This window comes from Amaranthus tricolor, chromosome 5, assembly GCF_026212465.1.
Source record: "Amaranthus tricolor cultivar Red isolate AtriRed21 chromosome 5, ASM2621246v1, whole genome shotgun sequence".
NCBI lineage: Eukaryota > Viridiplantae > Streptophyta > Magnoliopsida > Caryophyllales > Amaranthaceae > Amaranthus > Amaranthus tricolor.
This window is the reverse complement of record NC_080051.1, coordinates 28780481-28796333: the sequence shown is the minus strand read 5'-3', so window position 1 is coordinate 28796333 and position 15853 is coordinate 28780481. Positions and strand designations below refer to the sequence as shown.

Here is a 15853-nt window from a genome sequence, read left to right as displayed (position 1 = left end):
TAGCGAAAATAATCATTCTTTTTTATTACTTTTTAATTATTCAATAATTGATGTGGATTGTGACCTGTTTAATAGGTTGTTTCCTATTTTTTTAAAAAGTGAACACTCCGTTTGTTATAATTGTTCAACATTTGCTATGACCGTGGCATTTGTTTTTATGAAACAAGGTTATTATGATGAATAATAACAACGTAAATTTAACAAAAATTTTAATTTTTTATCTAACAAGTGGAAAAAATAAAGGTTCAAGGTCATCATATAGATTAAAAAACATTTACCACGTAAAAAAATAAAAATTCAAAACTATGACATAAAATTTTTTTAAAATATAAATATAAAAATAAAAATATTGAGAAGCTCATTAAACGAAAAAGAGAAAAAAATTAGGAGTTAGAACACTCCGTTTGTTATAAGTAGGTAGAGCGAGTATGAAGTCTCAAGTACTTGTAATTGGTTGAGGTGTTTCCCACCACATATCCTTAAACTTCGAATTGGTGGTCGCAACTGGCAAGGCTAATTGTTTCACATCTTTTCTGTGGTTCCCTCGTTTACTTAAGGTCGGGATTGAAAATAAGTGTTCCTCTATTTTATATTTGATTTTTCATAAACAATATTTAGTTTAAGTAGAAAGAAATTTGTTAATAATTTTGTTTACTTCTTCTGCTTCTATTTAATGTCAAATCTTATTGGATTTGTTTTGACATATAAATTTTTATTATATATTTTTAATGAAACGTATCGATAGATATTGACATATGCTTTGAAGACTATAAAAAAACAAATCAGAACATTAAATAGAAACAGAGGGATTAATTCATTTTAAATAATAGAATTCCATTGTAAAATTATATATTAAAGAATTTGAGAATAATATGGTTGAAATATTTACTCTCAAATCTTCAACTATAACTACTAAAACTAAGTGTAAAATTGACTTATATCCAAATTTAAATTTTTTCGTTTGGCAAACACAAATTCTAAACTAATTTTAAATTTTCAAATGACATTATAAATTTAGTTGAAATATAAATGTTTATCATCTCTTTATATAGTCTCATGGTCTAGATGAAAAGTGATCATACATAGTCCTTTTATTCACCTTAAACACTTTCAAGGGCTTGTATTGTTAATGTATACGCCTATACCCATCATATTATAATTAACTTTTACTACAACATAATATATTTCTAGTGAGAAATATTTAGAATAATCTAATTTAAATGTTGTTACTTTAAATTTCTAATACTATATATAGTGAATATAATAATATTTATTAGACTTTTTAACATCGTAATAAAAATCATAATAAAATTTTTTATGACATAAGATTTAATAACAAAAATATATTTATATTTGGCAATAAATGACCATCCTCTTGGAATCTATGAGCAACAAAAGTTTGGATGAAGTCGATTATCAAGTGAACATGTAACTCCTATTCGCATTGGAGATACATGTCATTATAAGAAACGAATTTATCGAAACGTTTTTTCAATAAAAGACCTTATAAGTTATAACTACCAAAAGAATTTGTTTATTCTCTCTCGTGGAGTAAAATGAAACTTTATGACACTTCCATCATTATAATTATTTTACAATATTTATCTTTTTAATTAATCATAATTAATTTGCTACATCTTCACTTTTACAAGCATATTCCAATGTAAAAAAACAAAAATAACCCTACTTCTTAGAAATCAAAACACCAACCTAAAAGTTAAAACCCTACTTCTTAGAAACCATTTCTTTTTCTGTCTTGATATCAAATACAAAAATAACCCTACTTCATAGAAACCAAAACACCAATCTAAAAGTTAAAATCCCTTCCATACCACCAAATAATGGATGACATATTTGGTTCCTTATTGCCATCACCAATGTAAAAAACATATATCTAATTAATAATGATAGATTTTCATGATCATTTTTAACCATTAAACTTCTAGATTTGAAAATATTTTAGATCAACAAAGATGCACTATGTGAGGGGATCAAGAGATATGACCTCAAATTATTTTAAAAAATTTCGCTGTTGCCTTTTATTTCCGAATCTTCAATTTCTTATCATATTTTCTTAGCGGACAGCTAGTGATTTTCTATCAGGACTTATGTGAAAAGTAATCAAAATTTTAATTTTGAAATTTAATTAAAAAAATTCGACCAAATAAACTAATTTATGATTGAATGCTATTTATTTATTTATTTATTTATTTTTACTTTGTAAATTAGTCCATAGTCCATACCAACAATTTCAAAACATACTTCTACTTGAGAATAAGGAAAAACTAGGATGGAAGTAATATCTTACCACAAATCAAAGCAAAGTCATTTAGCATTATTCCACCTAGTAAAGACCTCTAACCAAAACACATATATATTATATATATTATTAGTTAAATCAAAGCACATGTACGTTATAAGTACTCATCCTTTGTGCTTTCTTTGCTAGGATTGCAATTTAATTGCTTTTATCCCAACAAAGATCTTCATTTAGAGGAGGCTTCTTCCACCAAAAAGATGATTAAAATTGTGCAATGAAGCTTCTTCTTGCAAAAAGATCAAAACAAACTAGCAAGTACAGAAGATAATCTCTAACTCTATAAATAAGCTCCAACAAACCATCAAATACACACATTAAACTTTTTAACTAATTATATATTTAATATATTCTGATAGAATTTTTTTAATTATTTTATTAGTAATTTATCATCTAAGAAAATGGCAAGCAATGCGTTGGCTCACTCTGGTGCAACTGTTGTCTCAAACAAGGGCTTTACTGGTGTATTACCAGTTGGGTTGGGCCCACCTTTTGCATTGTCCACAACACCACCAAAAAGGGCTTCTTTAAGGCCTTTGGGCCTGGTGGTCAAAGCCCAGCAAGGTGGTGGTTCCATAGTTGACCCGATGGATCCAAGGGCAGGTGAACTGTTTCACAAGAAGGTTGCCCTTATTGATACATCTCCTTATGGTGATTACTCCACCTCTTCTTTTTTCATTTACTCTTTTGTTCATGACTCTATTTTTACAAACTTGAAGTTCACTCGGGGCCGGCTAGGCACGGTGAGTTGAGAGGTTTGGGGGCAACACATTAATTATATATATTCCTAATTACTAAATATAAAATTATAGATTTCTAACTATAAAATATTAAAGTATTCATGGACTTCGGCCACAGATCCTTTTTATCCCTTTAGAGGGTCAGCCATGAGTTCACTAGCTTACTAAACAAGAATAACAAGAATATAAGAATATAAGAAAACATAATACATACCTAACAAAATTAATACATTAATAATCCATCTTATACTATTCAATAACTACCATAATCAATTATGTAGTTATTTTTATACATATTCATGGCCTCTATTTATTCTTGTCTATTGTCATTTGTTCCTAAAAATTTGATTTTTCCAACAAAAAATGAATTACCCGATCATAATTAACATTAACAATTTGCTAATTAAGTTTTTTACTTGAATTTTGTTGTCAAAAAGTAAAAGTATTTAGAATTAGTATACTTAATGTTTATATGCAGTGCGCACTCCTTGGAGCACAAATGAGGATGAGCACGAAATCAGGATGTGGTTCGACATGCCAGGATTAGCAGCCGAAAACATAGATGTAAATGTGGTTGATAATCTGTTGGTAATCAAGGGAGAAGGTGGAACTGATGCATTCGGGAAAAAGATCTTTAACCCTTACGACAGTAGCGTTCAGTTGCCATTCAACTCGTGGAAAGAAGAGATAACAGCCATGTTTAAGAATGGTGTTCTTTACATTACTGTGCCTAAGATCACCAAATTTGAGCACAAAATTATCCATATTCCTGTCAGATCTGCTTAAACACTTTACAAATCAATTAATATTTCCCTAATTGGGTGAATGTGGGTTATTCTGAATCAATTACATCCTAAATTAGAAGTTATTACCAAATAATACTTTATTTAAGACACAACTGATTTTCTGTGGTTGTGCAGTGATGTAATGATGAAAATTCTATTTTGCTATACTTTATATGAATCTTAATTTATTGTTTGAAAAATGATGATTTCATTTGAAAATATAAATTTAACTCGAATTTAATATTTGACAAATAAAAAATTTACTTTTTGATTTAAGTCAAATTCACCATTATTATAAAAGTGATATAAGTCTTGACTTTTTTACTGGAGTGTCTATAGGTAAATCACAAAGTATATACATATGACATTGGGATATTTTATCTTTAAATCGGAAGGATTTTTTCACAATTTTTTCTTTTGTTGAAAATGTTGAGGCATATTTGAACTTTGATTTTTTTTATTATAGGAGAACTAAGTGAGATTCAATTTTATAATGATAAAATATACTAATAAAGAAACAATTTGGTATACATGTCACATTCTTATTAAAATATTTTCCGCCTATTATTTATCATTAGCATAGAAAATTTTGATACTTGACTTCATATTTAAGAAAACAATTAGCACATTAAGACTTGTAATATTTGTTGATTGGCCAACAATATATGTGATCTATTGATACACTATATTTCCTTATGTAAACCTATAATTTTTTTTATCCCAAATCATAAAGAAAATTAAAACTTGGTTCATTAAACAGTTATCAAAACTGAAGTGGTCCAACCAAAAAAATGACAAAAATAAAAAAAAATACTAATTAAGAAACGATATGGGATACGTGTCACACTCTCATTAAAAATTTTTCAGCCTATTTTTTATCATTGACATTAAATTTTTTTTGATATTTAACTTCACACTTAAAAAAACAATTAACAAATTAAGACATGTAATATTTGTTGATTAGCTATAAATATATGTGATCTATTGATACACTATATTTTCTTATGTAAACTTATAATTTTTTCTTTTATCTTAAATCATAAAAATAATTAAAACTTGATTCATTAAACCGTTAACAAAACTGAAATAATTCAACAAAAAAAGACAAAAATAAAATATTAATTTTCTATTTTCATTTACACAATTAAGTCTTAAGCTCAAAAATTATATTATAATAGTATTTTATATTCAGTTTATTTTTTTATGATTCATTTAAAATTTTTTAGTATTTCTTTTTGAAGAGATTAGTTATTAATCATATATCATAAAATTCTATAAATTAAGTTAAAATCTAATATATTAATGAAAAATCTATAATCCTTCGATGATGGATCATAAAATTTCTTGATATTAAATAGAGTAATCTATTGCATGTTAATATTGTAGTAATTTAAATTTAAATCTATTGACGGACATTTATTGACTTACTAAATTTTTGTTGATTGATAGTATTCTTTTTCTATTTTTTCACATATATGTTTTAATATAATTGTATAACAAATTATTTCTTCACTTTGATAATTATATTATTAAAACAAATACAAAGATTTAACACATATTCTTGTATGAGACGATATTACCGTGAGACATTCCTCATATTTGAGGCAATTCATGTTTTGAGGAGACGAATGGAGAAATATAGGGAGCGAAAGAAAGATCTACATATGGTGTTCATTAACTTAAAGAAAGCGTATGATAGCATACCACGACGTGTCATTTGGGATAGCCTCAAGGCTAGAGGTATTTCTTCAGTGTACATTGAGGCTATACGGGATAAGTATGACAGAGTTTCGACTAACAATCAAACACCGGTGGGGATAACGAAGCTTTTTCTGGTTAAAGTGGGAATACATTAGGGATCAGCTCTAAGCCCTTTCATTTTTACTGTCATAATGGAAGAGATTTCAAAATCTATTTAGGAGACGGTACCGTGGTGCATGATATTCGCTGACGACATAATGCTGGTAGCAGAGACTAGAGAGGAGGTTAGCAATAAATTGGATGAGTGGAGGGAAGCTCTAGAAGGTAAAGGGCTGCGCATTAGTCGTACGAAGATCGAGTTTTTGCGCTGCGACTTTAGCGGGTCACCACCGGTAGGTGTACCAAAGGTGACCATAGACGAAACAGTTGTTAAAAGCACAACCAAGTATAAGTATTTGGGATCAATCATTCAAAAGGATGGGGAGATTGACGGGGATGTAAATCATCGTATACGGGCAGGTTGGCTCAAGTGGCGAGCAGCCACCGCAGTGCTATGTGATAGGAAATTCCCAAGCAACTTAAAAGGAAAATTCTACCGGGCGGCAATCAGACCTGCTCTGCTATATGGGACCGAATGTTGGCTTGTAAAGAAGATTTTCGAACATAAGATGAAAGTTACAGAGATGCGTATGCTAAGGTGGATGTGTGGGAACATCGAATTAGGAACCAAGAGTTTAGAGACAAACTAGGGGTAACCCCTATATTTGGAAAAATGCGCGAAAATAGATTGAAGTGGTTTGGACATGTGCAGAGAAAGACTTTCGACGCCCCTGTGAGGAGGGTAGAAAGCATTATAGTAGAGGGTAAGAGGAGTCGAGGAAGACCCAGGAGAACTTGGGATGAGAAAATAAGAGTTGACTTGCATGAGTTGAACCTCTCTGCGGACCTGACTAGGGATAGGAGTAGTTGGAGACGCCATATCCAAGTATTAGATTACTGATGTCCTCTTAGTGTACCTTTTAGTGTCCTTAATCTCTTGCTTTTCTCGTTTCTTTTCTTTTAGTTCTTTGTTTTCTTTTTGTAATGGATTCTTCTTTTATTTATTTATAAGCCTTTAAATTATCTTTCACGTATATCATCATAAAGAGTTGAATGTGATCAATTTTGCCATGAGTTATAATTTGTAATTGTTATCAATTTAATGAATTAAAATCTTATTTTTAATTGAGTTGTCTTATAATAATAACCAAAATTAAAAATTTTCAAATATAAATCCTACCTTCTTAAAATTTAATCTAATTTTTTCCATTTGAAAATCATATATTCAGATGTGGCATTATGTAGTCATATCCTTTGTAATCTTATCTCTTGATGTTGTGGTTTTTCTTATATTTTGAAACTTTATTATACAATCTTATCTTTTGAAATTTTATCTTAAAATATCTATTGTATAAAACTTATTAAGAGCTAATATTGCACAACATCATGTATTTTATATCTATTTATTAAGAGCTAATATTGCACAACATCATGTATTTTATATCCATTACCACGTCTCTTAACCCTAGCAACAAAAAATAAAGGAAATTATCAATAATATCCTTAAGTTTTTGCAATTTATTAATGACACCCCTAAGTTTTTTTGATTATCGTACCCTCGTGTTATTGAGCGTCTTACGACCGTAACTTTTTTTGTTTTTTTCGTCCAAAATCTTCCGAAACCATTAACTTTTTTTCTTTTTCTTTTATTTTTCCATTTAGAAAATTAGAAAATGTTACGATTGTAAGACCGCTCAATAACATGAGGGTACCATTGATCATCGAAAAAAACTTAAGGATACCATTGATAAAGTAAAAAAACTTAAGGATACCATTGATAAAGTGTGAAAACTTAAGCGTACCATTGATAATTTTTTTTTCAAAAAAAAAAAACAGAATGAGTTTCAATTACACTTTTCAAGTTCTTCTAGCTCTTCGGAGATAGAAAGTTACTTTAATAAACCATTAACCAATATAATGCTGCATCCTTCAAACGCGTCTCCCTATAACCCACGAGGCCACGACTAAGCAGAGACCGAAAGAAACCTCAGATCGACCATGGCGACGCTGCGCAAAGCGTACGAACTGCGGCTCCATATATCCCTCAAATACGTAACTGCCAATGTTATGGACACCAGTAACGGCCAAATCGTGGCGCAAGTCTCCACAATTGAGCACGCTCTTAAAAATGCCTTTGATTTGGGACGAACCACTAAAAACCCTCAAACTGCTATTGTTGTTGGTGAAATTCTTTCAAGGCGCATCAAATTGGAAGCTCTAAGTCATCCAGTTTTGAAGCATGGAATACACGCTAATGTGTGTAAACAGATCCAGAAAAAAGGGGTTGAAGATGAAAATGCTAATTCTAGGATTGTTTGGTCTATTATCAATTCTCTCAGAGATAATAGAATTAGGGTTACTGTAATTGATCCTGATTGTAATGAAGTATGAATGATTAGTGATTAATGATTCCACCACTTCATTTTGTATCAATTCGCTTAGAGTGAATTCTTTTGTTCCACGTTTCAATTGCAAAGAGGGTTCCTGTCATTTTTACTAGAGGAAGTTGTGAAATTATCATTAGCGTTCTTATTATGATAAAAAAAAAACAATTATTAATTATTAATTATTTGATTTAGAGGTTGGCCTATCTACTATGTAAACTTAGTATGTACATGATTGATTTTAATCATAGATTAATCACTATTACTATATTCATCATCAATTAAAGAAATAAATTGATTATATGAGTTTGTTTCATAAGAAAACAGGTTCATACAAGATGAATAAAAAAATAGTGAATTTGAAAAGTTATTTTGTAAAGAGAAAATTATAATAAACTACCTATTGTATACCTCTATTTGCAAAAAACTATCTTATCTAATTTTGCAAAAAACTGCCTTGTATATTACATTTCTTTGCAAAAGACTACCTTTTAACGGTTTTTTGCATTTGACCGTCTAAATTAACGGTTGACTATCACGTGATAGTCAACGTGAGCTTATAATGCTTTATTTGTTCTTCATTTCAGAATCTTCATTGCATTTGCTCCTCCTTCTTCATTCAAAAAACCCTAAATTGTTGCTGTAATTTGTCTTTCTCCCTTCTTTCTATCAATCCCTTGATTTTCAATCCCTAAATCATTCAAAGAACCCAATTTTTTTCAGGTAATTAGTAATGTCTTCTCCTTCTTCTTCTACCGAAAAATCGATACCTGAAAAATGTGGGTGTGGAGTTCCCTTTGCAAGGAGGGTTTCATGGACCAAGGAAAATCCAGGAAGAAGGTTTAAGACTTGCGTTTTTTATGATCCTGATACGAATTGGAGGGGATGCAAAAAGTTTAAATGGGTTGATGAACCTGAAATGACTGTTTGGCAAAGAGAAGTCACTAACAAACTTGTGGAGGAGAAGCGACAATTGGCAACCGAAATCAAGATTTTGACATCAAGGGTTTGTTGCTTGGAACATGAAAAGGAACAAGCAATTTTAGAAATTAAAAGGATTAAGAAGAAATGGATGAATGAGAGGAAGCATGGAAATCAAATTACAAGCTTTGTATTAGGGTTTTTCTTTTGTTTTTTGTTGGTGTTTCTTTTATTAATCAAGGCTAGTAATTGAAGTTTAGGACCTATTTAAGAATAATTGTAACAGTGATTTGGGTATTGTAACATGATCATGATGAATGAATGAATTAAGTTTTTATTTTTTCCATTTAATTTCTTTGCAAGTACTGTAAATACACTTGTGTTTATGTAATGTGTGTTGTGTTTGCTGTGTTTGCTGTGTTGTGCTTGCTGTGTATGTTGTGTTTGCTGTGTTTGCCTTCTGCCTGGAACAACAACATACAGTGCTTAAGTGTTTTGCAGCACCCAAACATACTCATTCAGAACACATTTGTTTTTCAACACTGATTTGCAGCACCCAAACTTAAAATGTATTTGCTGTGTTTGCCTACTGCTTGGAACATTGATTTGCAACACTATTTCAGCTTTCTTTTTCAAGAATGCTCCTGCAATGAGTCAATGAATTCTTTTGTTTTGCTGTTGTTGGAAATCAGATGGCTCAGGTGCATACAGCAATTAACAGCATAAGACTTCAGTAGGCTCTGATCAAACAACAGATCAAGGTTTTTAGAACTACATGCTGTACACAACATACAACATATAGCATACAGCACTGATCCAGTGCAGTACATACTCAACACTGATTCAACTACTTGCTGCACAACACAATGCACTTAACCAATCAACTTCAGCACATACTCAACTTCAGTAGGAACTGATTCAAACAAAGTTCTTAAACAAAAGATCACGTTTTCAGAACTAATTTACTTAATTAAACAAACAGAGTACATTCTCAGTTCATATACTTATATACAGCAAGTTGCTTACATACTAGCTATTACATGCTGCACAACACATATCTCTTAATGAATCAACTTGAGCACATACTCAGAACTAATCAAGTTCAATAACCATCTGAACATTGATCTTAAACAACTGAGCACATACTTAGTTCAGTAACTAATTTACTTAATTAAACAAACAGAGTACATTCCAATCCTGTATGTATTTCTCAGCTAAATACAAAGCAGTGACTTTGTTATTTTGGTGTTGGTGACCACAAGTGTGCTCGGGAAAATAACTCCTTATTTGAAGTGTCTCCTCATCTTTCAACTTCACAGCATGAACCTTAAAATAACACTTCTTATCCTTCCCACAAACACAGTTCACAATTCTAGCTTTCGATTTCACGCAATCGCATCTATTGTAGCAATACACACTTATCCTACTTCTACCATTATGGAGGTAATAATAATTGTAACCACATTCAATAGCATGGTACCTTAATGCTTTTCTAAAGACATATGCAGAAGGAAACTTAAGGCCTAAAGACAAATTGATCTTACCCTTAAAATTAGAGGTGATCATGAGTGGCCCGGCCCGAAAAAGTGAGGGTTTGGGTATACAATAAGTGGCCCGATTTTTTTTGGGACGGGTTTGGGATTTGCTTTTGGCCCGCGGGCTGGCCCGACCCGGCCCGAAAGGAGGTAATGCCCTAGTACTAGTAGTACTAATAGACAGAAATCAGAAATAAATAAAAGGTAATGCCCAAGATTCAAGAAGCAGTAATGCAGTATCATTCTCATTTCTCACTCATCTCTCAAAATCACTAAACCCTATTCTCCCTCTGAAACTCAGTCACGCCGTCACGCTCACTCTCATTCTCATCTCACTGCTCTCAACTCTCAAAGACTCAAACTCAATCAAAAATCTTCATCAAGGTAATTCACTAATTCTATTTAGTATTTTCTTTTAAAATTATCAATTTCAATATTCAAAAGACTTCCTTCTCCATCTCCACGAATCTATTCAAATGGCAGTTTTGTTTGGAGGAATTTGTCTGGGTAAAATCGTTGATTAAGATTTTAGTTAGATTTGGCGGTGCAAGTTGAATGTCAAGATTCATACGACCAATTTGACAACTCGTTCTTCTTTGTATAATTTGTGTCTTTAATCTTCTGTCTTTAATCTTCTCTGTCTTTAATCTTCAATCTTTCAATGACTTTTAATCTTCGATCTTCTCTGTATAGTTAGTTTTGATTCTCTTAATTAAGATTTTTCTTAATTTGTTTGGAGGAATTTGTCTGGGTAGTTTCTTACAATGACACTATGGCAGTTTCAATTTGATTAAGATTTTTCTTTCAATGGCACTATGGCAGTTTCTTACATAATACATTCTGTTAGAAATTGTCTGTGATTTGTGTATTTGGAATGCTATTTGTTAGAAATTGTATTTGTGTATTTCAATTATTTGTAATTTGTGTTTTTAATTATCTATAAATAATATAAAATATAAGCCCGCAAGCCCGCAAGCCCGCAAAAAGCCAGCAAGCCAGCATAGTACGGGTTTGGGCAGGAAGTTTTCGGCCCGCAATTTGGCCCGGCCCGCAACAACGGGCTGCATTTTTACACTAGGCCCGGTCCGTTGTTTGATCAGGTCTACTTAAAATCAACCTCAGGATTGAATGTAGGATAGCTGGCTATACCTTCCTCATCAACATTCAATGCAACCAAATCATCATCATCAGACTCCAGTTCATCATCATTAAAGTATATGTCTCTATTGTTTTTCTCATCAACCTCCTTATCTACTAACAATCTAATTTCATCATCACCTATAAACACATCATCGAGACCATAAACTACATTTTCTGCTAACAAATCAGAATCATCCTCATATTCATCCTCATCACCACAACTGTAATCATCATCACTGCTATCCTCAAAATCAGAAAGTTCTTGTTGTATGTGGCCTCTCTCAATTGGTGTAAGGTTTAGGGTAGAAATAGCAGCTGAGTTATTTGTTTTAGATCTAGGGTTAGCACTTACACAGTCTTTATAACCCGTATATGTGTTTGGTGGTCCCATTTGCCCAACATCAACATCTACATTTGCTCTTTTCAACTCATCCACAACCTCATGTGCCACATCAGATCTTTCGAGCTCCACTTCATCTACCCTAACATTGCCCAACTCAGTTGCCAACTCAGAATGCTGCATTTTCGAAGTACTTGCTTTTTTCTAGATTTTCAATTTCTTCATCTTATTGATTTATCTAATTTTAGGAACCCTAATACATTATTCACACACAACAACAATCAATTAACAAATTACAAGATAAAAACAGAAAATTGAATAGGAAAAACCGCAGCCAAAGGAAGCAGATTTCTAAAACGAATTCAATTTTAAAGACAAAATAAAATACAACAATGAAGAACAAAACCTTAATTGAGTAGTACTACATACCTCTAAAGGTTAGATGTTTCAGCAAGAAGATGTCGCAAGGAAGAAGGGAGCGAATTCAAGAAGTTAGAGCACTGATTTTTTCGAATGAAGAATGGGAAGCAAATGCCTGGAAGATTGTGAAATGAAGAAGGAAAGAATTATAAGCTCACGTGACTATCACGTGATAGTCAACCATTAATTAAGACGGTCAAACGCTACAAACCGTTATAAGGTAGTCTTTTGCAAAGAAAAGTATTGTATAAGGTAGTTTGTTGCAAAAATTTTTAGATAAGGTAGTTTTTTGCAAATAGAGGTATACAATAGGTAGTTTATTATAATTTTCTCTTTTGTAAATAAACCATCCCAAGAAATTTTATCACTATTAATAATTAACATATTTGGGTTTTTAAGTTTTCACCCAAAAATTTCATTTTGGTGATAAAAAAAATAAAGTAACACAATTAAGATTTAATTATAAATTTTCACAGATAAATTTTAGAATATATTCTTTGTAGTATTTAGGAAAACTATAACAAGGAACAAAAATGAAAAAAAAAAATTTCTTCTATTCACTATTATTGTCCTATTTGCTTTTTAAACATTATAACTTTAAATTTGTGTGTTTTATTCTTCATTTATAATTAAAACATAGTCAAGTAATATATTATTTAATTCTTTTCAATATGAATTTTATTAATATTAACTCATTATAATTTTTACTCAAGCACAACAAAAGATTTTTACTCAAGCACAACGAAAGATTTTTACTCAATATGAAAAGGGATAATATGTATCATGATAAAATCTAAATCATTCGTGATTCTTCAAAAAGTTCGAGACTTCTCCAAGGTCAAAATCAAAAACAGCAACCTCCCAGTTCCCACTCAACAATCCACAAATCACCCTAATTTATTTGCTGATAAATCATATGGCTAGAACATTTACATTGCCATTCTCACTACCACAATCCCAGAATCTGAATCAAATTCTGAGCACCCAATTCAATCAAAAAAGCATAATTAATTTGTTATGGACCCGAAAATTCAGCCCAATTTTTCATAATTCGAATTCTATAAATAGAAACAATAATGTATTCTTACATGTTAGAAGAATCCCCAGTTTTTGTGCTTCTTCATTGCCTTCTTGTTCTTATAGTAATCTTCCTATTTGCTCGAGTAGCAATTGTATTTGTTTTTCTTCTGTTTCTTTACTTCCTTTGTGCCGATCTCGTTTATCTTTTATTGGGCTCTCAGTGATGTCTCAAAGGGGTGAAGATGGTTCAATTTCTCCTCAAGATTCAGCCAAAACTGTACGAAATTTTACTGTAAATTCGTTATCCTTCAGTTCCTATATTTAAAGATAAACTGCTAAAGTGATGTTCTTTTCTGTGTTTTGGCCTGTATTTGTCTGAATGTTCTAAGATGCGTTTTTGTTAGGTTTTGTGTTTTAAGTACTGGGTTGGGAATAATTGTTTTCTGCAATTGGGAATTTCATGGGTATTGATTATTATGATTTAGTGTCCGATTAGAGGTGAAGTGGAAACAATCTTATTAAGGTAAGATTACGTCATAGTGTAAAAACAAGCCACATTTTTCAAAAACAACAAACCGATATTTCTTAAGGTGTACAAAAATCGTGTTTTGGGTTGTATCAAGGGATATCTCTAAGGTTTTGACCGACATTTAGGTGTTAGTATGTTACAATAACCGCATTACTCCGGTTGCCACTTCACCATCGTCACCACATTTTTAAGCTATGCCCTTCAAATCTCACCCTACAATGGCATTGGGGTAATGACTAATGGAAGTTTGTTGTAGTGGCTGATTAGAATGGCAATATTTTTGAACTTTGATGGCTATATACTGTTAATGCATGTAAATCCCATCTACATTTTTGTCGAAACAGGATAGACTTGCCTTGTTGGTATTTTGAATTCATCTTGAAGCAAAATTATCTGAAGTAGTATAGGAATGGTGTTTGTTAATGCAAGCTGAATTGAATAATTTGATTTGCACTTGTGTTACTCTGACAGTCCTACTGGCCCCGCCCACATAGAACAACACTATGATACTGTAAAATAGCCTGAGAATTTAGTATTTGGCAGCATTTGCGTATTGCTCACTCCGTCCCACTCATTTTGCTAAATTTTAATTCATAAACTTGCACACTAGAAAAGAAAATGTGGCAAAATGAGTGAGACGGACTAGAAGATTCTTTGATACCTACTATATCTCACACATGACATAACGCATACGAGTCTCAGTAACATAAGTGGAAAAAATGATTGAATCAATTTGCTTCAAACCTTGTCAGTATTATCTGAAACAACACAAGTTTTGTGAGATAAGCTAGGGAGACCGAGTTAAATGAGTTGAGAGATTCACCTTTTGTTGTGGGCAGATAAGATGCGTGATAAAGGGGAGGGTTCAAGGAGTATTCTACAGGAACTGGACAATTGAAAACGCAAGTCAGTTGGGTTTGAAGGGTTGGGTGCGAAATAGGCGAGATGGGTCTGTGGAAGCGCTATTTTCAGGTAAGGCTGAGACCGTAGATGAGATGCTGCAACGTTGTCGTCGGGGCCCTCCAGATGCTATGGTGACTGCTTTGGAAGCTAATCCTTCTAATGAGGATCCTGGGACAGGTTTTGAACGCAAACCCACTGTATGAGCTTCTATCTAGTATCTACTTTTATGGATTACGGTTTAGCAATAATCCTAGAGTGTTTGTTCTTCGTCTGCTCATGTAGGCTTGTATTATGCTAGTTTGGGAAATAATACCTTGCTCTCTTGTAACTTTTGTATCTCTTACAAATACTACTGAAACAATTTCATATGAAAAATAAAACTAAATAATTTCAGGTGTAATGTTGTTGAGTTCACTCATCAATGATCATGATAAGGTATCGGAATAGGTCTATGCACATACTTTACTGTCCTGCCTTACGAATATTACCTTCGCGTTATTTATACAAATTAGTTGATTTCGTTTTATAAAACTTAGCATTACCCTAATAGATGTATACGAAGCGAGGGAAGACCTTTCCTATTAAGATGCATAGACGAGGCAGCTTGAATGTCTAACCAAAAGGGCTAATGAAAGCAGGGAAAACTATGCTGAAGAGAATAAGAACTACTAATACAAGTTACATCTGACCTTCGAAAATTTGCCAAGTATCTGTCCTTTCGAAGATTGCTACATTCTGATTCTGAGTTGCCGGTGGCAATTCAGAAACACGGTCGAGTTATTTTAGGTTGTTTGATCGTAGACTAGCTTTTCTACAAGATGTTTATCAGTGCTTTGCTTCCAGAATCAAGAAGGTGCCCGATTTCATTATCCCAATGCTGTTAAGTGGCTCCACCCACCTAGGGTGCGGTTTGTTATATTCTATTTTTAAGCTTCACCTGACTTAAAAGCCTAATACAGTCCCGTTTAAACAAGCTCATAGAGTGTACTTTCCGCGCATGAATCAATTTGCTAAATTTT

At 32.1% G+C, this 15853-nt stretch overlaps 3 protein-coding genes across 4 annotated transcripts; all 3 read left to right on the top strand.

Moving 5' to 3' along the window:
- Window positions 1-2456: 2456 nt before the first annotated feature.
- LOC130812910 (small heat shock protein, chloroplastic-like) lies at window positions 2457-4007 on the top strand. The gene is made up of 2 exons (XM_057678551.1): window positions 2457-2968; window positions 3536-4007. Exons 1-2 carry the CDS (start codon window positions 2719-2721, stop codon window positions 3841-3843), a joined length of 558 nt encoding a protein of 185 aa, XP_057534534.1. The 5' UTR covers window positions 2457-2718; the 3' UTR covers window positions 3844-4007.
- A 3633-nt stretch (window positions 4008-7640) lies between these two features.
- On the top strand, window positions 7641-8033 carry LOC130813647 (uncharacterized). Its single transcript, XM_057679490.1, has one exon. The coding sequence runs from the start codon at window positions 7641-7643 to the stop codon at window positions 8031-8033; it is 393 nt and encodes a 130-aa protein (XP_057535473.1).
- Window positions 8034-13193: 5160 nt separating this feature from the next.
- On the top strand, window positions 13194-15321 carry LOC130813355 (uncharacterized). Of its 2 annotated transcripts, none has more exons than XM_057679182.1 (2): window positions 13194-13679; window positions 14771-15321. In XM_057679182.1, the coding sequence occupies exons 1-2, from the start codon at window positions 13299-13301 to the stop codon at window positions 15035-15037; spliced, it is 648 nt and encodes a 215-aa protein (XP_057535165.1). In that variant the 5' UTR covers window positions 13194-13298; the 3' UTR covers window positions 15038-15321. The 2 variants fall into 2 exon arrangements, with proteins under 2 accessions (XP_057535165.1, XP_057535164.1); XM_057679181.1 differs by having other exon boundaries at window positions 13194-13694.
- The last annotated feature ends 532 nt before the right edge of the window (window positions 15322-15853 follow it).